At 40.7% G+C, this 24,691-nt stretch overlaps 1 protein-coding gene across 3 annotated transcripts; it reads left to right on the top strand.

The window, feature by feature from the left end:
- Positions 1-327: 327 nt before the first annotated feature.
- pak2b (p21 protein (Cdc42/Rac)-activated kinase 2b) lies at positions 328-24,452 on the top strand. Of its 3 annotated transcripts, none has more exons than XM_088616604.1 (15): positions 328-597; positions 14,727-14,954; positions 15,625-15,731; positions 16,244-16,394; positions 16,933-16,964; positions 17,702-17,818; positions 18,637-18,769; positions 19,252-19,315; positions 19,759-19,807; positions 20,231-20,343; positions 21,278-21,395; positions 21,751-21,850; positions 22,017-22,213; positions 22,714-22,851; positions 23,267-24,452. In XM_088616604.1, exons 2-15 carry the CDS (start codon positions 14,771-14,773, stop codon positions 23,351-23,353), a joined length of 1,590 nt encoding a protein of 529 aa, XP_088472730.1. In that variant the 5' UTR covers positions 328-597; positions 14,727-14,770; the 3' UTR covers positions 23,354-24,452. The 3 variants fall into 3 exon arrangements, with proteins under 3 accessions (XP_088472730.1, XP_088472738.1, XP_088472737.1); XM_088616612.1 differs by lacking the exon at positions 328-597 and adding an exon at positions 1,743-1,764; XM_088616611.1 differs by lacking the exon at positions 328-597 and adding an exon at positions 6,129-6,490.
- The last annotated feature ends 239 nt before the right edge of the window (positions 24,453-24,691 follow it).

The following is a 24,691-nucleotide window of genomic DNA, read 5'->3' as shown; positions in this document are numbered from 1 at the left end:
TGTACCACTCTGAAAGAACTACAATTCCCTTTCATACATCCTACACTACTCCTTTCTCTGTATTCCTGGGAAAAGCAGTCCCGACTCCTTCACCGCCCTATTTCCAGAAAACGCTACGAGAGGAAGAGAGAACTACATCTCCCATAGTGCTCTTCGTGCGAAGCGCTGCAGGGACCCGCTGTCTTTGTTTTCTGAACATTAGTTTTTTTTTACAAACGTGTGGGTTTGTTTCAGTGAGCAGGCAACACACGCAAATAAAAAAAAAACGTTAAAAATTCCTCCTGAAGAAAAAAACACAGATTGCAATTAGATTGTAATTTCTAATGTTATCCGACACTGGGTTGGGTCGGTAGTTCCGCTTCCCCTCCGCCATTGCGGGTTTGTCCCGGTCTAAGAAGATAAAAGAATATAAAAGGAACGCAAGAAAAAGAAAGAAATTGCTTGGATATTGTATTGGCAGAATTTGGGAAGGGGAGTGCACTCAAATAGTGGTATTTTTTAAAAACGATATCTGAACTCTTGATTATCGGTTCTCGTAGGAGGCGGAGCTAGCATCTAAAGAGTTTTGTGGAAGTTTGGAGCTGAGAGTTTCGCCTGGTGAGTCCTGAAGTTAATTATTTAACTTTCTTTGGTGTTCGTATATTTTATAAATTGGATTGTGTAAGTTTCGAAAATACTATGTTTGCCGAGAAACTGCATGAATGTGATATTTGGCAGGACACCGGTAGCTTCTTTATGTCGGAAACGTGATATAAAAAGTTTTACAGAAGAGTTGAAATCGGTGAAAAGTCTCGTATTTCATTGCGTATTTTATTGTTGCAAGTAGTCTTTGAATTTATTTAACAGACGACAAATGTCACTGGCATTTATTTTAGCAGAAAAAATCGGTTATAGTTTATTTTGTCTAAAAAGAACAATACAGGTGTATGCTCTCTCAATGTGAATTTGCACAAACAGGATTTAAAATAATTTAAAAACACTTTTTAGTGGAGATATTTGGCATTTTTCCTTCCACTCTTGTTTATGTATCACCATTGGAAATTCTTATTATAACAGCACTCACGATACGACTGATTTAAGTTATTGTAATATTGAATGTGACAATGAATGTTATCCGTTTTTCCATTGCACTTTACACCGAATTGCAGTTCTTTGATTTTACTTTATTAATCATACTTTCAACTTTATTTTGTGAACTATAATACAGGATGGTGGAAATACACGAGAATATTGACTGGTACAATAAGTCATTCCCCAGTCCCTCTTTTTAATACAGGAAAATCGTAAATAATGGAGGAGAGCTCAGAAGACCACTATTTCATATAACTTTTAATCCATCTCTGGTGTTCAAGGTGCAAGCTCTAATGAGAGTTAAATATTTATGGCCCAAATTGTATATGTTCAGCCACGAGAGGTAATGTGTTTTTTTTTTCTAAGAAAAGAAAACATTCTTGGTGACCCATGTGAGAAGACAGCTTGCAAACCCCAAAACTGATCAAAGACTGTTCAATCTGAGTTTTATCAGCTGTTCAGTGCAGTTTAACAAAAGGAGTAAGTCATAGATTTATTCCATGCTGAAAAGAGAAGAAAGAAAACACAACGTTTCGGCTGTGAAGCCTTCTTCAGGTGTGAGAAAGACAGCCGAAATGTTGCAGAAACGTTGTTTTCTTTCTTCTCGTTTCAGCTTGGAATAAACCTATTACTTGTTCCTTTGCAGCCTACGCATGCTGACGCAGCTTCCCACCTGAACTAGTTTAACAAAAGGTTTGTTTTGCGTGTTTCTGATGTTTTGCTGGAGATTTAGTTAAGAAGATTGGCAGATAGTGCTTTCTTGACACTGCAGCACTGCATTCGAATACCTCATTATGAAAGTCATGTGTTTAGCCACTAGCACAGCACAAAACCTTTCATTAGTGACATTTTGAATAAACAGTTTTAAGTTTTATGTCCATATTTGGTGTCCTGCACACCTGGCCAAATGTTTTTGTGTTGAGAGTTTGAAGTTTGTTTTTTTTTTAATTCAAGACACAGAGTATGCAGAGTTCCTAGAAGAAAAGTCATGGTTGCTTTTAAAAGTTATAGGATTATTGGCCATTTTCTTTACAGCTGAAGCAGGTTATAGGTATGATGTAGTCTTGCCTGTCCTGTGTTAATATTCCCACACACGGTGTGATGTAATGTTTGTATAGATGGTTTGAAATTAAGCCCACTTGAAAATACTATCCTTGTTCAGAAGAAGGGCCCAATTTCTCAGTGAGTGGAGTAACCAGAGCTCTTAGAAAAGAGAACTTGCCAGTTAAAACCACACTGGCTATATTGCATTACTTTTCGTTTTTCAGTTTTTTCACTTGAACTTGAATGTCTGTAGCATAACAGTATAGTACATTTCTATGTTATAGGGAACCTGCTTTCTTTTGGATAGGTAGTGTTAAACGAATAACCTCTTCTGTTCAGCCAGCCCATTGTAACCTTGGTGAAAACAAAAAGCAATGTACTTTTTTTTTTTATCATGGCAGTGTCTGTTTTCTTTTCATTACTTTATTGAAAAAAGGGAGTTCCTGGAGTTTGTCGCCACACAGAGCCGAGGTAAAACGTTGGGCATTGATTGCAAAAAATGTGATTTTTTTTTTTCCTTGTAGATGTTTTTTGAGAGGAATTGGAGGAAATTACGTGAGGGATTGGTGGCGGTGTATCCCGGGTGTGAAGCAATGCAGAAAGCTGATGGACAGCAGATAGGCTGGTACACACACTCCATCAGTGAGAACTGCCCAGGGAGCCTCTGGGTCGAGTAGTAGTGTCATGTGTCTGCCGAGAGAGAGACCGCGCTGTTTTCACCAGGCACCAAGGGGAAATGGGACTCGCAGACAGAAAGGAAGGGGGCAGGTTACCTCACACCAGGAAGCACCGTTCAGAATTTCCTTTTATAGACTGCTGCAAATACAAAGGCTCAAAGTCCCCTTTTCCTGTAAACAGTCACTCTAGTGCAGGCTTTGTGGCAGGCACACGGGGGGGAGATGGTCCTCCTGGAAATGAAAGCTGGCCTCATCGGCTTGTAGAACATATCGCCAGGCTCCCTAGCCGGCCAGCAGCTGGCTTTCGAAAGTTGGCAGATGACAGCAGCTGATGCTAGGTGCTACACAACACGGTAGTGCTCTCCAGCTAGTGCCCCTGGGTTCACAGTTCAGACATTATTACAGCCATTCTGCTCTCTGTTTGAATTGTAGTAGAGCACCTGTTGTGCTGTAGTGGAACTTCTCTTTCATTCGTTGGGGGAGGTTTAATAAGGACAGACAATGTCAGTTTTTGTTAGTATTGTGCCACTTACAGTAAATTAGAGGGTCCCATGGTGCCCCAACAACCACAAGCATCAGTTTAATTTAAATGCATTGGTCAAACCATCACTAAACAGTGGTACTGCTGCACCAAACAGTCCTGTTTAAACTGCACTACATTTTATTATCATTACTGAATTCAGGGTTGTGACATGTATTTTGATTCAGAATGCAATTTCCGTGCTGCTCCAGAAAAAGGGAAAGGTAAATGATTCCTTGGTGTCCCAAGATGTTACCTGCATAAACAACTGAAGATGAAGGCCTAGGGTGTATTGCCTGTGAGATGTATTTAATTTTTTCTTCTGATGAACCTTTGGGGGTAAATTTAATCTCTCAGCTGCACGAGTCCTTGTAACGTTAATCTGTTGGTAAAATGTAACATCGGTCACTAGGATCTTCTGTTGTGGGTGGCTTTAAGCCATATAACCAGCCTGTCACAATTTTTGAATTTCAAACAATCTTGGAAAGTAGTACAAACCCCTTTCACACACCGTGGCTCTACACGAATTGTTTTGAGATTTCAGAAATTAACTCTATAGGCTAGGACAGACTAAAGCATACAGGCCTATTTTGACACTGCAGCGATCCATAAGCTATGAAGTAGTCCTCCTGAGCTGTGGACTTGGTAGTCTTAAGTTTTCAGAATCACAAGACCTGGCCTTTTACATTCCTATGGCAGGCGTTATATGCTGGAAGCAAAAGCAAGTGCAAGACAACACATTTCAGCTAAAGAGAAATAGGAGTGACTAGGGAGAGATATTTGATCTGCTTCATTTGTGAATGTCTCTCTTTTGAAACCTTACTTTGCTATGGAAGCAATAAGCTGATTGTATGTATAATTTATAAACAAACACAATCATGCAAATGCTGAATGTAGTGAAAATATGTTTTTCACCATTATCTGCTGAACCATTTGTTCAATAGATTGACTTCGTACTCTTCATTTTCTTACAATTCAAGACCTATTTAAGCAGGGTGATTATTTTGCTGTGGTACTCTCGGTTTTGTTTCCTAAATGTACAAGCAATACTCAAGTTGTAAACTTGGACGGGTACGAGGGTGTAGTGCAGGCCTGTTTGTCCTCTCCCATCTCTTTCAGAAGCCGATCCTTCTCCTATGATGGGGTGGACAATCAGAGAAGCAAATTCTTTGTACGACTTGTAGCGAGGGGAGCTCTCTGCTGTCCTGTTCCCTCACAATTTAGGCCTGGCCACAGGGGTTTCTAACGTTGCCACCTTGTTATAGTTGCAAGACCTGCTGGAACAAGTAAAATAAGGTAAAAGTGACATGAAGGGGTCACCATAACTTTAAGTATCTTTAGGAGACAGCTTTAGACTTGGAGAGTGACTGAGGTGGAAGGCGTATCCTAGGGTTAGGAGGCAGGCTCATAATTTAATTTGGTGGAAGGCTGTATGGGTCAATAAAGGTCACCGCTTTCCTGCAGCTCAGGATGGTGCCAGAAATCGTGGATCCATCTCGCTGCTCCCCTTTGCGAGACCTGAAGAATTCCTGTGCCTGCAGTGTAGGTTTGTGTTTCTCTTGTCTGACAGATGCACACTCATCCCTGGCTGTGTCATTTTATTTCATGTTTCTACTTGGCTGCTCTTCGTTCGCAAAGGTGTATCCAAGCAGGCATTAAGGGAATAAGCAGTGGTATGCGTTTCTTCTCCAGACTGTTCCTAAAGCTGCACTAGATCAGTTTGTCTGATCTTTTTTTGGGTGTGTTATGTTAGCTTTTGTTTTATTACCATTTCAATCCCCAAAGAATGCTCTGGAGTGATTTTAAGAAGTGCTTCTTTATCAGGATTATCAATGCACATGTAGGATACACATAGAAGCCTCTTACTTTTCTGTGGTATTCAAGCTTTGTGAGATTCTTGTATGCAATTAAAGACCTAAAATAAAGACCATGTTTTAAAACACTATGTCAGCAGTGTACATCTCTAGTCCTTGAAGGCTGAAGTCCAACGGGTCTTTGAAGTCTCTTCATATCTCCAGCTCCTTAATAACTGGGGAAAGGTGTTACTTTGATCTGCTTAAGCTAATAATTAGACCACTTAGCTTGCGCATTAATTAGGTCTCATGTGCTACCATTTCTGAAGGATCATCCTGATACGATTACATTCCTACAGGACAATGACCATCCTTGTGCTGCTTATGTAATAACGGCCTTATTATGAGATAAAAATGTGAGTTATGTCCTACTCGTCGGACTTTAACCTTAACGAACATTTGTGGGAAGAGTATGGCATCTAGCGGTTAGAGATGAGTGAACTTGGACAGGAATGTCCAGGCTCTACATCAGTGAATGGCACAGACGTCCTCAAGACAGGAGAGCATACAGACTCCATGGGCGGCAATACTTAACCACTGTGCCTCAGTGCCACCAACACCCATTAATCACTTCTGTCAAACGTGAATCAGCGTAACACATTTACTTATGTAGTTTCAGTGAAATGTTGGTGCACCTGCAACAGAAAAAAACGTTTTTTCTGTGAATAGCATTGTACACTTGTTGTAGTGTACAGGTATCACTTAAAAGTGATGGAGACCTGCACATCTTTTGACGTTCCCTGCAGATTGTCGGGTATTCTTTTATTTTTGAAGTTCGTTGTTATCATAGAAGACCAGAACTTCTTATTCTGCATTAAAATGATTGTGTTGAAAGAGGAAATGTTATGAGTTTAGTTGAAAGTACTTCCATGAGTCACTGCAAAACTGAGAATTGGAGAACAATCTGAAGCCAGTCTAGCAACAGGACTATGTCATTACAAGGAAGAGCTACGATTGCAGTGTATCCTCCACATCAAAACCCCTTTTTAAGAGGCATCAAAACCCCTTTTTAAGAGTCGGACTTCTCAAAGTGTCACTCTTGCGGAGGGAAGAGTGTTTTGGATCTAAAGAGCAAGGCAGCACTGTGTGCTGGTGCTCAATGCCAGGCGTGACTATACTTGCAACTTTTGATCCTGCAGTGGAATGAGATCCGCCTGTGTTTTTCTGCCTGTGAGCCTGCCAAGACTTGCACGCTTGCCTGATGCTGGGAGAGGAGGTCTGCCTGCCACTTCCTGAAGCAGGCAGAGGGACAGAGTAATTGTGGATCCTAGTGGAGCTGACAAGGTTGTGGGGGTGTAAGTGCAAACAGGAGAGGCTTCTGAAAGGTAAAGTAAAACCTTGTGATGTGATTCTAGTAATACAGCTAATATTACCGGTGTCAATAGTAGTGTTTTCACTGTTGTGTAGAATCTGTCGCATCTCTTGCTCTGTGTATTAAACAGTTATTCATGTTGTTATAGACCGCCTAAGGCTGCCTAAAGTTCTGAGATCCAGCCCTGGATTACAGTTTTTACAGACAGTTTAACCTCATGGATCGGGTTTTCTCCGTCACTGTTCTTGTAACCCATGTCTGCTGGGTTTCATTACGTCTGCTTGAGTGAGCCCTGAAAAGTGTTTTCTTTTCTGCATGTCATAAGATGTGTTTTTTCTAATATGGTTAAATTAAATCTAACTTATTATACATTTATTTTCAAATCTTTCTTGGTTAGTGTTAAATTTCAACACTAACAGAAGCGGATCTTGAAACTAAAAAAGTCTGGAGCACATTTCATTAAATGATCGAGAACTCAGTTTGAAACCAGCACAAACTAGTATCCACCAGACCTGGGTTTTAAAGCTCTGACCCGAGTAATGAGAAATCATTGTTTTGGACATTCATTTGAGAAAGAAATGAATGAACATCCACTAGGCTCTGTGTTGGTCCCAGGATTAGGCCTGTGAGCAGAGAATTATTTCTTGGCGTGGCCTGGCAGGATTTCTTGAATAGATGATCTCAAGCAAAAACATTGTTTGAGTCAATTGATTTAAACCCAAGCAGAGTGTGTTCCTGTTGCTGTAGCAGCTGAAGGGACAGCTGCAGGGAACCATTATATCTCGTGTTTCCCCAGTACTCACAAGGCTGAAATATTTCTGACATTCTGCCATTTCAGTTAGCAGCAGAAACCCTGACAGTCAGTGACTGGTGCTGGAATTGAATTGGTAGCTCTGTTATGTGATAGTTGTTAAACATTTTGTATATAATTTGGAGATTTATGGTCGTACTTCTCAGAGGACAGTTACAGAGCTTTAGCGGTTGAGTGATCAGTTAAGTGATGATCTATTTCAGTTGCATTTTATTTTAATTTCTGTTACAGTTTGAGCCATTTCTGTTACAGTTTAATCAATTGACATCTGGTGGTTAATGAAGTTAAACTCCCTAACTGTGCTTTCCTGTTGGAGAGCCGAATGTTGTAGATCACTGCAAAAAAAGCAAAGGCTTGAAAACTGCAGATAAAGAATAGTGACCACTGAAAACTGACCCCTGTTCTTCGATGATATGGCTTACACGCCATTGTAGTGTGACTGGAAAATGTGCTGGAGTGAAAATTCGAAATCACTTTCTAGTGTCGTCAGTATGATTTGTATGCCGGAGAGCCCACAGCAGCGACAACCTTGAAATAAATGATTTTGCTGGTGACCCATCTGCATTTCGGAGAAACTTTGATGTCGCTAAGTCTGTTGGGACTTGCCACACAGAGAGCAATCCACAGCCAAATGCTGCTTTTCAAGATTGCAGCAACACTTCCCCAGCTGATTGCAAAAGATTGTCAAAGAAGTCTGATAACGGGCGAGATTAGATTTTGATGATTTTAGTGGTTTTCTTGTGTGATATAACCCTTTCCTGGTGAGAGACTAATTGACATGCCGTAATTTGGGAGATGAGTTCAGCCTGTGCAGTAGAAAGCTCGCTGGAAAAGAAGAGCTGACTTGTGCTGAAAGAAAGGAAGTGTGCTGAGGTCTGAAATGCGCCACGTCTGTTTGCTGATTGTGAAATGTCATTCAGCCGGCCTGGCAGGGGGTTTTCTCTCTATGTAGGTTAGGATCGTAGTGTGCTGTTGATTTCTGTCTGTGTCCAGCGTGTATGTGGTTAGGTGGCGCAGATATTTTCCTGCAGGAGTTTAGCATTATCCCTAAGGCCATGCAGTAGCTGGTCTGTGTCTTCATGTTCAGTCTTGCTCTTTTCGTGTTGATGGCTGCCCCGTCTATGTCCACCGCACTGTTTCTTAAGGCTGTGGCTCCCTTGTCAGCGTCATTACTTGCGCCCGCTTATCTGGGGAGTGAAATGGGTGCGGTTCTTTGGATTTCACAGGAGACTAAACCTAAGAGTACTGAGTTGGGAATTTTATCTTGTGCATGAATGTCAGGAGAAAGGAACTTTCTCATTGTCTCAGGTATATCAAGACAACACCTTGGACTTTGATTATTAGTTAACATTGGCTGGGTCTTTTCAAAATAATAGGCAGTGAGATGAACTCTGGCCTTTAATGTGAGAAATTTCAAATGGATTTAAACCCTCTTTTTACATGCAACATCTGTTCTAGTTGATAAAGTAACTGTATAGTACTGCTCAGTTTACTGTCCTTAAGAGCAGAGATTTCACTTACCATAAGGGCTAATGTCACAACACACAGACACACTTTCTTCAAAAACAGGCAAGATCGCAAATGCAGAACTCAGACATATTGAGGTTACTTGTACTTAATATTTACAGGTTTTTCTTTTTATTCTTCATGAGGTTTTGCTTCAATGCAAAACTGCCTAGCAGCATTCAGTCTTGTCCTTTGGAGGAATCATTTAGAGCAGAGCTGATGCAGGATTTGTTGTTGTTTTTTTTTTTTTACTCTTCCTTTGGTTACCATTCATGCCACAGCTCAAGGAAGGGTTCTGAGCGTGTGAGAAGGTGGAGCCGACTTGGTGTTAAGAGAGAGGTGTATACAGCCCTGGGTCCTGATTGGCTTGGGAAGTGTCTTTTTGGTAATGAGGAAGAGAAGGAGGCTGAGCTGTGGTCAGAGGCCTGCAAACTGTTGAAAACGGAGCCGTGAGCTTTAACCTTATTAGGAGATGCATAGTGTCACTGTCTCATTCTCATGCTTCATACTCGGCACAAAGCAGGCCTACCTCAGTGCAGTGATTACCTACCAAATCCAGAACCACGGCAGACTTCAAAAACAGGGCTGTTAATTAGTATTGTGAAAATATTCACCAAAGTGGTTAAGTTCTTCTGCAGTAAAGAGTGAATCTAACTATATAAAATCGCTTTTGTTCCCTGTCACCCTCTGCACTGCAATCTGCTTCACAGTTCTTTTTGTAATTATTCCTTAGTTATAGGCTTTTATTGTAGAGCATGAGTGTATCGGTGCGGTTATAACATCCACTTTTTATCGGTCGCAGAATTTTCTTGAATGCTTTTAAATGCAATTCTTTCATGGAGCTAGGTAAATCTAACCACCTCAAGCAGTTTATGAATTCGGGAGCATCTGTGGTAAAATTGATTTTACATGTGAAAAGTATAGTTTTGTATTAGAGGAAAAACAGTTACTGAAATCCTTCACTTCAGTCTGTGCTAGTGCTTCTGTCTACATGAATATTGTGTTACTGTAAAAAGCTTGTCTTTCAGTTCTTAGTAATGCTTTAAACTGACAGACATCCTGTTTTGCAGTCATCTGGTGACCTATTAATGAGTGAGCATCTGAAAGTGATAATTATCCTAGTGATCCATCTGAGCACAGTGATAAACCAGCATCCTCCAATATCTGAATCTCAATTTTGTTGTATTTATTCTCATATTGTTTCAAGAAAGGTGTTTCTTTTCATCTGTAAATATGGAAACAATCGGGAATAATTGCAGAGGGACTGAAAGCACTCTATAGTGGTGTTTCCCTCTGTTGTAGGTTACAATGGGACATCCCAATGCAGAGATAAGGCCACCCAAAATGTACATCCCCACCACACAATCTGTTTAGCTGAGGCCTTAGTTTTAGATTTTGTGCCTTTTAAATTTTCTTTGTTACGTGACCCCCTCCCCCCCACTGTATTGGGCATTGCTAAATTCTGCCCTATATTTTCATGGTATTTTCATGGTAACCCCCTATTCCACATTATTGAACACTGCTCCCTTTCTAAATGTCAGCTGTGTGTTCCACATCTGGTCTTCCAAGCCTTTCTGATCAAACCTCCTGAAAGGTGATTAATAGGAAACCTAAACCTGCCTAGGTGTTTGATACATTATTTTCATATTCTCTACACACTGTAGGGAAGCAATATAAAGTGCAAACTGAATATGCTGTTCAAATGTCGAATTTGATGTTACATAAAAATGTACAAGGCCTCATTTTAGATGATTGTGTACATTTGTTGTCACTATATTACAAAACATATTGTTGCTCCACAATCAACCTACAGAAGTGCCAACGGATAAATTCCTGGGCTCAAAGGAATGTACTGCACTAACCTGCTGAAAGAACTCAACCATTATAGTCTTGCAAAGAAGGGATTATGTATTGATTCAAGGATTCAAAATCCTCAGAAAGATCAATCAACCCAAAGAACATCTTCAGAACAAACACTGACTATATACCACTGGGCAGAAGTGTATAACAAGAGGCACTTCAAGATGAAAGACTGAGAAAATAATTTAGAAGAATGGGTCATGGTCCTGCACTTGATTTCCAGTGAACTATTAGCCTGTAGTAACTGGACATTAGACTATTGGGAACTAACTGTTACTCGAGCTCTGGGTTTTGCAGAATGGGACTAAGAAAAGAACCTGAAGTGGTGTCACAAAGTATATAGCTTGTGTACACATTTCTTATCGGAGAATCCTAGCCATTTCCTGGAACTGTAGGTGCTAATTGCCTAAAGTTCAGGGGGATTTAGGAAGTGAGATTGCATGGAAAGCCCAGAGACAATCAAAAGTTCCAAGTTCATTTATAAGGACAAACTTTGGGAAACTATATAAAATTGTATAAATAAAAAAGTATTTAGAAAAACTTTTGGAAAGTGATTGGACCACTTTTGCGAAAAGAATTCTGTGGAATGATCTTTAGAAGTCAAACAAAAACTACAATATTTTTCTGAATTTGCTAGTGAAATGTACTTCTTGGGTCTAGTCTGCTTTATTTTTTTCTTGCTGGTTTGCAATACGGTAAGTTTCATTACATTTTTCAAGACGTGTTCTTTAAAGCATTGCCTTTATACTAGACGTTAGCAGTGACAAGTTTAACTTTTCAAACACTCTTGTGAGTGATGAATCTTTCAATGGAACTGTTAAATTTCAGCTTTAAGCTGCACATTTTCCCGTTCAGCCACATTCCTGTTTGCTTGAACTGTTCTGGTAGCATCTCCAACAAGACAGCCCTTTCTTGTGAGAGGGGATGTATTACTAAAGGTTTTTGTGCAGGTGAAAGGAAACAGTTTATGTGAACCACAGAGCTCTTGTTCATCAGAGTGGTGAAAGGTGCCTTGAACATTTGCAAGTTAGTCTTTTGCGTCAGAGAAGACTCATTTTCAGGACCGTTTGCAAGAATGAGCTACAGTTTTCATGTTGCACTATCCACTCCTTCATTTGGTGAGGCCTGGGCTTGTACGTCGTACACACTTCCCTTCTCTGCTGCTCGAATGATTGTATGTGCAGTGTAGTAGCAACACTGCTGGCAAAGTGTGACCACAGGAAGTAATCTGAAAAGGGTTTTATTTAAGTGGTATGGAGCCACAAAATAGATTTCTGAAGCTCGTAACTTAACTTGGACCCCTCTCACTCCTGTCTTATGCTGGACCTAGGCCTCCTAAAAGCCACCTTTTCTCAGGTAGGATTGCTCTCAAAATGAAAAGGCATCTCTGGGATGACCAAAAAGTAGATCATATTTTTGACGTGGCCCAAGGCTGGAAAGTGCACAGCCGGGGTTGGCCTAATGTATATGTGAGCACTCCGCTGCTCTAGGCTGTCCTCTCCCATTGTATTACTAATGAGAGCATGTAGGTAGCAAGTCACTTCCGGACCTGCTGACAAGCCAAACAAGAAAACAAAGGCACTGTTAACAATAATTACACTTATATAGTGCTTTTCTGGACACTCCACTCAAAGCGCTTTACAGGTAATGGGGACTCCCCTCCACCACCACCAATGTGCAGCCCCAACTGGATGATGCGACGGCAGCCATAGTGCGCCAGAACGCTCACCACACATCAGCAGTGTGTGGGAGGAGAGCAGAGTAATGTAGCCAATTCATAGAGGGGGAGTATTAGGAGGCCATGATTGGCAAGGGCCAATTGGAAATTTGGCCAGGACACCGGGGTTACACCCCTACTCTTTTCGAGAAACGCCCTGCAATTTTTAATGACCACAGAGAGTCAGGATCTCGGTTTTACGTCTCATCTGAAGGACGGTGCCTGTTTACAGTATAGTGTCCCCGTCACTATACTGGGGCATTAGGACCCACATGGACCTCAGGGTGAGCGCCCCCTGCTGGCCCTACTAACACCTCTTCCAGCAGCAACCTTAGTTTTTCCCAGGAGGTCTCCCATCCAGGTACTGACCAGGCTCGCACCTGCTTAGCTTCAGTGGGTTGCACCTGGGCAGTGCCTTGTTGACAAATTCAGTGTCCATTTTAATGACGGCTATTTAATGTTGATTTTTGCTCAACACTGATTAACAGCAATTATTTGAAATACTTCACGAAATTCATAGTACACTTCATTCATCAAAATTCAAAAAGTGACATGGTTGATTATGCCATCTTGCTGAATAGATGAGTGATCTTGTCTTCTAAATCGAACTTCTTCTAAATTTTATCTTCCTGATAGGAAACGATTTGCTCAAATTGATTCTTTATTGGAAAAAAAACCCAAGTTGATCAAATTGGGTGTCCTGAGTTCCTTTTGGTTTCTATTTGTTACCGCTGAATCAGATTCCTCGTTTGTGTGGCGTCATTTCTGCTCTTACGATGCATCATTTTGAGTTAATTAACCTGGGATTAATGTCGGGTTTCTTTTGGTCTGCCTGGTTACACTGGTTAGATGGTATTAAAAATGATTGCAAGACGGGTATTAAAACTGTATCAAGACATACGTAATGGTAATTAGTCTTCCTTATCGGCTTCTCAAATGTCAGCTTTAGTTTTGCTATTTATAGTCCTGGAATCAATCCTAGTATTAAGGTGAAGAATCATTCATTTTTGTCCCAAGTCTTCCATTTGTAGCTTCATACACATCCTTCCCAGTCTAATGCAGAAAAGCTACTGTATTATTTTAGCTTCTCCAGGCTTCATATTACTGCTGTATGTGTATTCAAATGTTCTGAACAGTTTGCCACATGTTCAGAACTTAGTTGATCTAATTTAAACCAAAACACTGCATGACAGTGTTTTAGCTCTTTAGCACCCACTCCCTGTGGATTTCAGAGTGAGATTCAAAATACAGCTTCAAAATTCACTTTCAAGGGCTTTCAGCACTTCCAAAACTGGTCTTAACACATTTTGTGTTTAACCATTTATTTTTCTATTGATACAATGTAGTATACATCATCTTGAGATAATGTACCATGAAAGGCACTATATAAAATAAAATGGGAATGAGCAGTTAATTATTAGATTGAGATGGTAAACGTGCACACCTCAGAAATTCTATTCTGCTTCATTTTCCAAGAGTTCAGAAAAATACCATTTAAAAACACCTAATGATACAATGATTGATCCTTTAGATCACATTTTTTCATTTTTTTTTTTACTTCTAAAGGTTTAACTTTGAAAAGAATTGCATGAATCTCCACTGCTAGAAAACCGTTACCTTTTGAGATTATGTGCCCTTTGTTTGGTGAATATTTTGAATGTGTCTTGTGAATCAGCAGCAGAGCGTATGTGGAAAGCTTGCACTTGATTATTTTGGCTGCGAGTCCTGTCAGGGTGGAGGTAATTCCAGTGTGACTACTCTAGTGCAGACCTTTGAAGACAATGGAATGCTGACTGCTTGCCAAAAAGAAATAACCCTGGGCTGTATTTTCCTGTGATCACACTCCTCTTCATTTAGTACATTAACAGTAGAGGGGCTTTGTCTTGTATGTTAGGAGATTCATTCCTTCAGAGGTATCTCGCTGTAATTTGAATTCTCACGTTCTCTAAAATCAGAAGAAAAAGAATTCATACAGTGTCATTGTGTCAGTGACTGAGCACTTGTGCGTTTGGTTTACTGGATGAGAACAGCAGATGTTACCAGTTTTAGGGGTTTAACAAAGGTAAAGAGTCTTGCAGTTCTTTTTTTGAAATTTTCAAATAAACAAAGGGTATTGAACAAAATAAAAATGTTTACTTTTCCATAGAGGCATTTAATAACGCCAGCCTGACCTAGACACCTTAAAGCAAAGCATGTCCTTTCAGTGATGAAGAAGTATAGTGCTTCATGAAACTGTAAGGATGACAGCTAGCCTTTTTTATATACATCACTGCATTTGTAGATTGAAGGGAATTGGAATGTATTATCTCTGAAGTGCCATTTCTAATGCTCCTCCTACCTCTCTGCCTTTTGCAGGTCGGTCTCTGTGCCCCTCTCTCCCTCCTGTGTGTCCCCCTGTCATGTCTGATAACGGAGAGCTGGAGGACAAACCACCCGCACCCCCTGTCAGAATGAGCAGCACCATCTTCAGTACCGGTGGCAAGGACACTCTGTCTGCCAACCACAGCTCCAAACCCCTGCCCTCAGTGCCCGAGGAAAGGAAACCTCGCAACAAGATCATCTCCATCTTCTCTGCAGATAAAGGTAGGCCCGGGGTTCTGGGGACTGGCACAAACGCCCCACCCTGGTCCTCACTTTGAAGTGTCTCTCTCCTCGGAGTCTGAAATAACTTTGAGCTGTTCTGCAGTGTCTCAGGGTTCTTTTTTTGCCGTTTTAGAGTGGACTAGGAGCCACAGGTTTCTGACTTTGTGTTAAGAAGACTAAGGAGGGGGAGGGGTACCTTCACACATTACAATTTCATGTAATGAAAAAGTGTTTTCTATATTAATGATCATGTCTGAGGAATGTAATAGGATACTTTTTACCGTCTCCACCATTAAAAGCTGTTCATCTTTGCCCTGCATTTGAAAATAAAAAGGTTAGTCATGATAAGTAAAGCGAAGCTGTCTAGTATTATTAATAACCTTTCTACTGATGTTAAAAAGATATGGCGAGTCATGGGAAACCTAGCAGGCTGTGGATGAAGCGCAGAAAAGCTCCTAGAAGTTAGGCTTTGACAGTGTTCTGCTGGGCTGGATTGTAGCTGCATTCCAAGAGATCAGAACAAAGAAGAACTAGTGGAGGGGCACACGTGACCCTGTCCCCAGTGTGTTGACTGTGCTGCTCTGTGTTGATCAGCTGCCCCAGTGTGTTGACTGTGTTGATCAGCTGCCCCAGTGTGTTGACTGTGCTGCTCTGTGTTGATCAACTGCAGGCGGTAGGAAGAAGGACAAGGACAAGGAGCGCCCTGAGATTTCACCCCCCTCAGACTTCGAACACACTATCCATGTGGGCTTTGATGCAGTCACAGGGGAGTTCACTGTGAGTTCACACACACTGGTTCTATGCTGCGTCGTGTGTTCCCGCCTCACTCGTGTTCTCTGGGTTTTTTTACTTTGATTTTTTCCGGGTGTGTACAAAACTAGGGGAACAAGTTCCGAAGAGAATGTAGAAACAAAAATGTTCATACCGTTGCAAGATTCTAGCATTAAAAATGGTTTGCAATAAACATTCCTGCAAATAGTCTTCAAAACATCACACTGTCAATTTAACGTGACCGGCTGTGAGTTCTGTTCACAACGCCTTTATCATTCTAGTGTAAGAGCTTTGTATTCATCTTCCATTGTCAACTTTTTTTAAGATGCGTTACGCCTAAAGTTATTATTTGTTGAATATTTAATATTTCTGGGTTCTAAATAAGGTGAGACTGGACGTTTCAAATGTTTCAGATTTCTGTGTGATTTCTGATCCTAGTCCTGAGCCCTCTCTAGAGTGTGCCTAGCTCAGCCCTCCCACCCGTGTGTAGTGTGTGACACCTTCCACTCTGCTCTCAGGGCATGCCAGAGCAGTGGGCAAGGCTTCTGCAGACTTCAAACATCACCAAGTCCGAGCAGAAGAAGAACCCGCAGGCCGTCCTGGATGTGCTCAAGTTCTACGACTCCACTGGCAACACCCGGCAAAAATACCTCAGCTTCTCGTCTTCAGGTGAGGGCCTGCCACCGCTGGCCAGCTGGCTTGTTTTTGCCTGCGTGTTGGGATGCAGAGCTGGGATCCGATCCCACTGGAGCTCTGTGCTTGCTCTCGGCCTTCGCTCAGGTGGACCAGCAGCTACAGAGAGATGTGATGGCGGACAGAGCGGCACAGTAGAGACTAGATGCACGGGATGCATACGCATGGTGTCTGGGCATGTGGCGTAGAGCAGCAGTGACCCTTCATTTTTCGTGTGGAATTACTATCAAGAGGATGTTGAGGTCAAAAAAACCTCAACAGAAATTGGACTGTACAGGGTACACATCAGAGTTCAGCCACGTTATTTGTTTGCATTATTCAGACTGATTCAGAGAAAGGGAAGAAGAACTGAAGAAGGAAGTTAAGAATTGTTCACTGTGAGTGCTGAGAGAAATAACTTTTTTTTTTCTAATTCTGGTGTAATTGTACTACTCATGGTTGCTTTGGCCTCCGCAGCAGTATAGCAAGCTTGTAATTTAAAGCCTGGTTCTAATCTGCACCTCTTTCTTCACAGAAAAAGATAGCTTTCCATCAGGAACACAGACAGTAAGTATTGAGTTATCGCTCTTTTCATTGATATTGAAATGCATACAGACTTTTTACTGTAGAGCTAGGGATTATTTTCTTCTGTACCTCTTAATTGTTTTACACAGTAGTTCTTGGCATAACTGTAAACTACAGTGTCTGAAAATAATTTAGTACACTTTAAGTGATCATATGAATTAAAGGAACAAGCAATAGGTTTATTCCATGCTGAAAAGAGAAGAGAGAAAACAACGTTTCAGTTGTGAAGCCTTCTTCAGGTGTTTTCTCTCTTCTCTATTCAGCATGGAATACATGTATTACTTGTTCCTTTGCAGACTACGCATGCTGACACAGCTACCCACCTAAACTATTATGAATTAAAGCAAACTTTAACGCATTTATGCACAACTGACAGGCATGGCATTTTCTTTTGTGTCTTTGAACTGGAAGAGTCCCGGGCAAGTTTAAAAAATCTTTCTAAAATAATGAATAGGACTGTGATGGTTAGTTTACAACGAGTAAACTTCACCATTTTTTATTTTCAGCAAAATGCAATGTTGAAGTACATGCCATCATTCTCCAGGTTAGGACTACACTTTTGGCAATTGGGATAGGTGTGGAAGAAACTGGAGAAAAAACAATTCGATCACATACTCATGCACTATACATTGATGCAAATCTAGGTTTATTTTCCCTGTTTATTCGGGGCTGTACTGAAGTGACAGAAATGACTTAATCTTCTCATGTCTCTTTTTCAGCCTGCCAAGAAGGGCATGGAGCCCTCGCCAGCTACCACACTTAAGGAGATTGATGATGATGAGGATGAGGAGACCCCTCCCCCTATTGTGGCTCCACGACCTGAACACACCAAGTCTGTGAGTGGATGACACGTCTGCTTTCACCTCGGCTCACTGCAGAGGGACGTCCTTATCCCCAAAACAAGGCCATCCAAAATCTTCACATTGTTTTGACCATTTTTTTAAGCCTTTCTAGAGCCGAGAGATTAAAAATGACTGCTTAATGGCAGTAGAACAGCAAATTTAACTAACATGAAACTCTTTTGAACTCCAAAATCCATAGAACTGGCAAATACACATACGCTTTTTAGTTTTACATTTCTTTGAGCTTCACACAAATAAGTATGCAGGGCTTTGCTACGGCTGTAGTTTCAGGTACGTTGCTTTATAAACGCTTCAGAATGCCTCTACCTTTGACATTTAAAAATCAGCCTTTTGGTGGCCTACATTGCACATCCAAAAGTATAGTGGACAGCTTTTTGAGAGCCTTGGTCTCTGTTTGTTCCTACTGATATTTAATAAGCTCACTTATTCCTATTGTCTTCCTAGCTGACATAAGCTTTTCCTAGAGTTCTTGAGCTTTATATTTTTAAACCACGTCATTTTATTGAGTATTTGCCCTCACTCAAGGCTGCTAAAATGAAGATGAGGGGGATTGCCTTAGAATCCATTAGAAGTCGAATTCGAATCCAGCGAGGTCTTAGATCAGTAAACAAAAGGTCGTCTGATCCAGTACCAGTACAAATCCCTTCGTGAAAAGGGCAGCCATCAATCACATTTCTGAAAAGCAGCTTTAACAGCCTCTCAGGTGTATCGGAGCCATTCCAGATGAGCGGTCCGGGTCTGTCTCTCTGCAATAAGTGTATCCTAACCCCCCAGTCTCTCGCCATCTCCAGGTCTACACCCGCTCGGTCATTGACCCCATCCCCCCGCCACCTGTCAACCCAGATGGGGATTCGGCCTCCAAGGCTGCAGACAGACAGAAGAAGAAAGCCAAAATGACTGATGAGGAGATCATGGAGAAACTGAGTAGGGTTCTTTCTCCTTTCTCAGGCTTGTTATCCTTGAAGATCTGTCTGCTTATAGGTGGATTTGGGTACTGGGAAGCCTTGAAACCGTTGTCTATGTACAGCATTTTGCAATCTGTCAGTCTTAAGGAGTCAGTTGCTCAATCAGCAGCAGGCCGTTATGCTTGTGTATAACCATTTGCTTAAAAAAGCGACTTCTGTTTCAGAAAGTCAGGAAACTTCTTCCTGGTAAGATTTAGAGTAGGGAATAGAAACACTGCATAGACGATTATGAAAATATTAACTGTTTAACCAAGGTCCGTGTGAGAATTGTAAACCACATGTAAAGCCAGGAGCTGTGGAATATTTGGAGTACCTTTGGAGTTGACTAGAGAATCTGCAGTGTACATTTGAAAACATCTCCGTCCTGTATTTATGTGAAAGAACAATTACTTTTAATTAAATATTCTTTCCACACTTAACGAGAATTTATTTTTATTTTAGGAACCATAGTCAGTATTGGAGATCCTAAAAAGAAGTATACTCGATATGAGAAGATTGGACAGGGGTGAGTGCCTATCATGAAGAAAGATCAGGAACAGTGACCAAAAAAGAAATCAAGCTTATATCTTGAAATGCATCTTCTTACATGCTCCCCTAAGTCCACAATAACGCCAGCTATTTCTGCCAACAAACAATTGCAAAGAATTATCAGTTAAATTGACACTGTTACGCTGCTTGTAATTAATAACCTCCTATAAAAGGGTAGCAGCTGTATTTACAAATTGATACTAAAACAAGAAACCCATCTGCTAATACCAAAAGTCCCAATGTAGCCAATGACACCTGCAGGAGAAAGTAACAATATCAAATGTTTAAAGAGCTAACTATAGTTCATATTGATAATAATGCATTATTAAAACCAATCACTCTTAGAAACCTATATGAAAAATCCGAATGTGTAAAATATAGTGCAGTGCACACAGTTAGTCTCTCTCTCTCCCTCTACAGTGCTTCAGGTACAGTTTTTACAGCGATTGATGTCGCCACGGGACAAGAGGTGAGCGTCTGACATGTTCCTAATTCCAGTTCTTGCACTGCCTTTCTAGGTCAAAATACTGCATGACACAGGCCAGAAATGGCATTTCCACCAGCCCTCTAATGACAACTGGGGAATGTATTATTTTATACAAGAAAATGAAATCATCTTCAGTCTGGTTTCAGTGTTTCTGAAATCTTTCTAAAGATCATTTTCTTGTAATTGAGTAAGTTGTTTACTATTCTTAAACTTACTTTTGATACTCAGTTTTGAAATTATCCAGTATAAAGCTGTTGATACACATTTTCAGTGTGCTACAGTTAAAAATGTAAGCAATATGTACATTACTGTAGAGCTATGCATATTTAGCCTCACTGTACCTGCCTTTAAAATAACTTATGTCTGTGACTTCGTACTTTACCTGACATTATTTTTGTTTTCCAGGTGGCTATTAAGCAGATCAACCTTCAGAAACAGCCCAAAAAGGAGCTGATAATCAATGAGATCCTGGTGATGAAAGAGTTGAAGAATCCAAACATTGTCAACTTCCTAGACAGGTACTGATCTTGAGCCATTGAATAAAGACACCCAATATGTAGGAAGTCTGTCATGAATGGGTTTTTCCTTTGTGTTCCACAAGTTACTGTCACTCATTGCATCTTAGTGAAAAAAAGTCTGCACTGACATTACAAACTCAGAACATTGTATGAACTGAAAGTATATCAACAAATTAATGCTCTATGTAAATTGGTCAAATCCACAGGATAATCTTGATCGTGGTTTTTGATCAAGTTATATAGTTATAGCTTAGTGCTTTGTCCTATAAAATGCACAGTGAAGTTACAGTATATTACTTTGACGATGGGTCAGTTTTTTTGTATGGAGAATTTTCAATGCTGTGATGGGTGGCATTGTTCTTTTAGAGAGCAGTGGTTGCTTCCCGGCTATTCTCCCATGAAAACCATTCCCGTTCAGTCTTTTATTATAGGTTTAGCTATGAGCACTGTCGCAGAGAGATCAGCTTGCAGTTTCTTGGATGTGACCTTAGGGTTTTTTGTAACTTTCTGGATTTTGCAGGACTGGTCCTAGGCAGTCACTGTGGTCTTGAATATTTTGGTATTTGTAGACTGTCATGACAGCGGGTGGTTGCAGGTGTACATTTAGAAATGGTTTTGTTACTGGGTCCAGACTGATGAGCATCAAGTCTTTCTTACAAGACCAAACTCGCAATGTTTCTTGAGATTGCCCTGATGACAGGACTATCCAAACTGTTTTCTTATCCATTTATGTAACCACGTGATTCTAATTACCTGTTAATTGTACTAACTAATCTAGGTATTCACTTATTATTTTGCATATGGTAACTAATATGTTTTTGTTATCCACCACTGTCATGCATAACATTGAATTGGTAACTATGAAACTTATCTTGGGCTGGAGAACGGTCATGTAGTTCTGGGTGCACCAGTACTGACAGCTGTTTGATTTCAGTTTCCTGGTGGGAGATGAGCTCTTTGTGGTGATGGAGTACCTGGCAGGTGGCTCTCTGACAGACGTGGTGACGGAGACGTGTATGGATGAGGCCCAGATTGCTGCTGTATGCAGAGAGGTAAAATCACCACAACTTTCTTGACATAAGCCTGATCTACAAAGCAATGAAGATTTTATTCTTTATTGAAAATAACTAGTTAAGTTACTTTTTGTATGAAAGGAATTCATTTTCAGTTCCAATCGGAATAACTTGTTTGAAACTGGCAAGAAAAGCAATATAATAGTCTACTTAATGGCTTTGACCTGATCGACTCGTTTGATACGGTAATCATCGAATTCCGTTGCTTTTTTTTTTTGAGGCTGCAAAACTCACTTTTCTTGAGTTGAAATGCGGGGTTGATATTTAATAGTTCCAGAACATAGGTCCTATGAAAGCTGTCTCATTTGTAACCACTGTCCACTCTCATCTGCAGTGTTTGCAAGCACTGGAGTTCCTGCATGCAAACCAGGTCATTCACAGAGACATCAAGAGTGACAACGTGCTGCTGGGGATGGATGGCTCTGTCAAACTCAGTGAGTGTGCTTTCTTGCTCTAGTCATGCCTCTTTCGAAATGTACTGGTATATTTAGCATAATGGATGTAATTCTGGATTTTGCTTTTTGACTTCACATGCAAATGGGTCCTCTCTATTGCCCCCTTGTGACTAGTCAACTGATAACATCTCCCTCTCCTCTGCAGCTGATTTTGGGTTCTGTGCCCAGATCACTCCAGAGCAGAGCAAGCGCAGCACCATGGTAGGCACCCCATACTGGATGGCCCCTGAGGTCGTCACGAGGAAAGCCTATGGCCCCAAAGTGGACATCTGGTCTCTCGGCATCATGGCTATAGAGATGGTAGAAGGTGAACCTCCCTACCTGAACGAAAACCCACTGAGGGTGAGTGAGTGAAACCCCAGCAGATGTCCAATGGGCTCCGTCACTGCAGAACTCGGGTTACATTCTCTGAAGTGGCACCTGTGATGCATCATCTGAAAATACCTGTAGAATCCAGGCTGTGCATGTGGAAAACCAGAATCGGGAGCTCTGTCAAGAATTCAGTTGTTGTAGTTTTCACATTTGGACACAATACAGCTGTACTTCAGAGAGCTAATAGGGTTAAACTTTCAAAGTGGAACAAGTGGCCATTTGTGTCTACAAACATTTTTAATAGAATGTTGTCATAAGGAACATTGTTGCATTTCCACTTCAGATTTTAGAAAAGTTACCTGAAGGTTCAGATGGGTATAATTGTCAGAAATTGTTCATTTTCCACAGACTTAAGACTTGTACCAGCTGACAAAATGTGCATTGCATTCATACTGGGGAAGACTGATGTTGTCAGTGAGGGAGTGACTTCTACACAGTAATCAATTGCTTTTCCTTGGTTTCCCCAAAAGGCACTGTACCTAATTGCCACTAATGGAACCCCAGAGTTACAGAACCCAGAGAAGCTGTCGCCCATCTTCCGGGACTTCCTGAACCGCTGTCTGGAAATGGATGTGGAGAAGAGAGGAGGTGGCAAGGAGCTGCTGCAGGTTAGCCTTGAACAGAACATCAGAGCCGGGTCACTGAATTACCACTGTCGTAGTCCTCTTTAGATTTAAACAAGATTAATTTTGATTCCTGCATGAACTGTCACTGACCGCCATCTTTGTTATAGTTGACTTACTGTGATTTTATAACTTGGTCAACAGAAAAAACGGTCTTCAGGAGTTAAGGGCAAATAGAATTTGATGTCATTAGACCTTTTCTTAATTTGCTTGGATCTTGTTGATTGAGATAAAAGGTTTGCAAAAAATGTACCGATTTGAAGTGCATGAATCCATTTTCGTTCAGCTCCAGAAACGTTAGTTACCAAATGAACAATGTACCAGGGGTTAACCTTAAGATGGAAATGTGGTAAAGTGTCGCCAGGTGTATTGAATCCCTGTGTCTCTTGCCTCTTCGTAGCACCCGTTCCTGAAGCTGGCCAAGCCTCTCTCCAGCCTGACGCCTCTCATCTTGGCAGCCAAGGAGGCCATGAAGAGCAACCGCTAGCCTGTCTGCACTGCTGACATGTGCCAACTCCCCCACATCCCAGAGGATACCCAGCCCTTCATCTTTGTGCTATTCACTGCGGATCCTCCCCACGCAAAGAGAAAACCACACAGCCTGATAGACACCGGGTCTGCACTGCTGGCCTTAATGAACTTTTCTTTTACTCTCCAGCTGTTAGTCTGGCCTAATGAACCTCCTGTGAGCTCACTGTCTGAGGGCCGGATTCTTAACTCATAACTGGCAGGGAGAATTGTGACAAGGAATGAGAATATATTTTATTTTTGCCTGTGATGCTTTCACTTGATCAGAAATCTCCCAATTCAGTGTTGATTGTGAATTTTTATACATTTATATTTTTTTTTCTTCCCTCTTTAAATAAATTCACTTAAACTCATTCCTCTCTCTGTCCCTCCCCAGTTCCACTTAGGTATCTAAATACTTGAATCTCAAATCTCAGAAATCCTTCACGGATTAACTCTTCAGTCCATCACTTGTCAGTGTTTCTTTTATTTCTTCCTGGTTTGTTTTTAACAAAAAAACTGTTTACTGTACAAGAGTAGTTCTTTCTCTAATTCACTGGGACTTAGGAGGCTAAACCTTCAGATTTTTTTAATTTGTTTTAAAATTTTTGTATATTATGTACTTAAAAGTGGAAACCACAGACTAGAAATCAGGACATTTTGACTAGCTGTTTTATATATATGTATATGTATACTGTTTATTTTGTTTTTAAACTAACAATCTGACATGACGGTTTAGCAGAAATTTTAAGTATTTGCAGTTTTCTCTTTAGGTAGTTTTGATGTGACAAATGGTCATCACTGTATTTCCATTTACATGGAATCTAACTTTTCATTTTTGAAAGTAAAAGCCTCATATTGGCAAGATCAAAGAAAAAAAGCTTTGGATTCAAAGTTTTCTTCCCCTCTCTTTCAGTAATTTAAGATTTAAATGTTCAAATTATTTTTTATTTTGGAGACTGGAAACTAAGCAAGTGGATTTGCTGAAGCCTATTCCAAAAATGTATTTTCTATTTTATTTAACTTTGGATTTTTTCAGTAATGGTTCAGTTCCATAAAAACATTTTTGGAGACCGTCATCTTTGTCATTCTTTTACATGTTTTTTTATACAAGTACAGTGAAAGAGTAACTGGATACTGTAGTCAAACAGTATGTGCATAACATTTTTAGACTTTTAGTTTTAGTTCAAATGTAGAAAAGTGGGCAGAGAGACTGATAGAATCACAGTTTTAATGGGTAGGTATGTCACACCCAAGATACAGTATTGTAAGGCACGCAGGCTTCTGTCCTAAGACACAACGGGGACAGAAGCAAACA

The sequence above is a fragment of the Lepisosteus platostomus genome, chromosome 2, assembly GCF_059453375.1.
Source record: "Lepisosteus platostomus isolate fLepPlt1 chromosome 2, fLepPlt1.hap1, whole genome shotgun sequence".
Lineage (NCBI taxonomy): Eukaryota > Metazoa > Chordata > Actinopteri > Semionotiformes > Lepisosteidae > Lepisosteus > Lepisosteus platostomus.
Note: the sequence above shows the minus strand (reverse complement) of the source record. Positions and strands in the feature narration are given on the sequence as shown.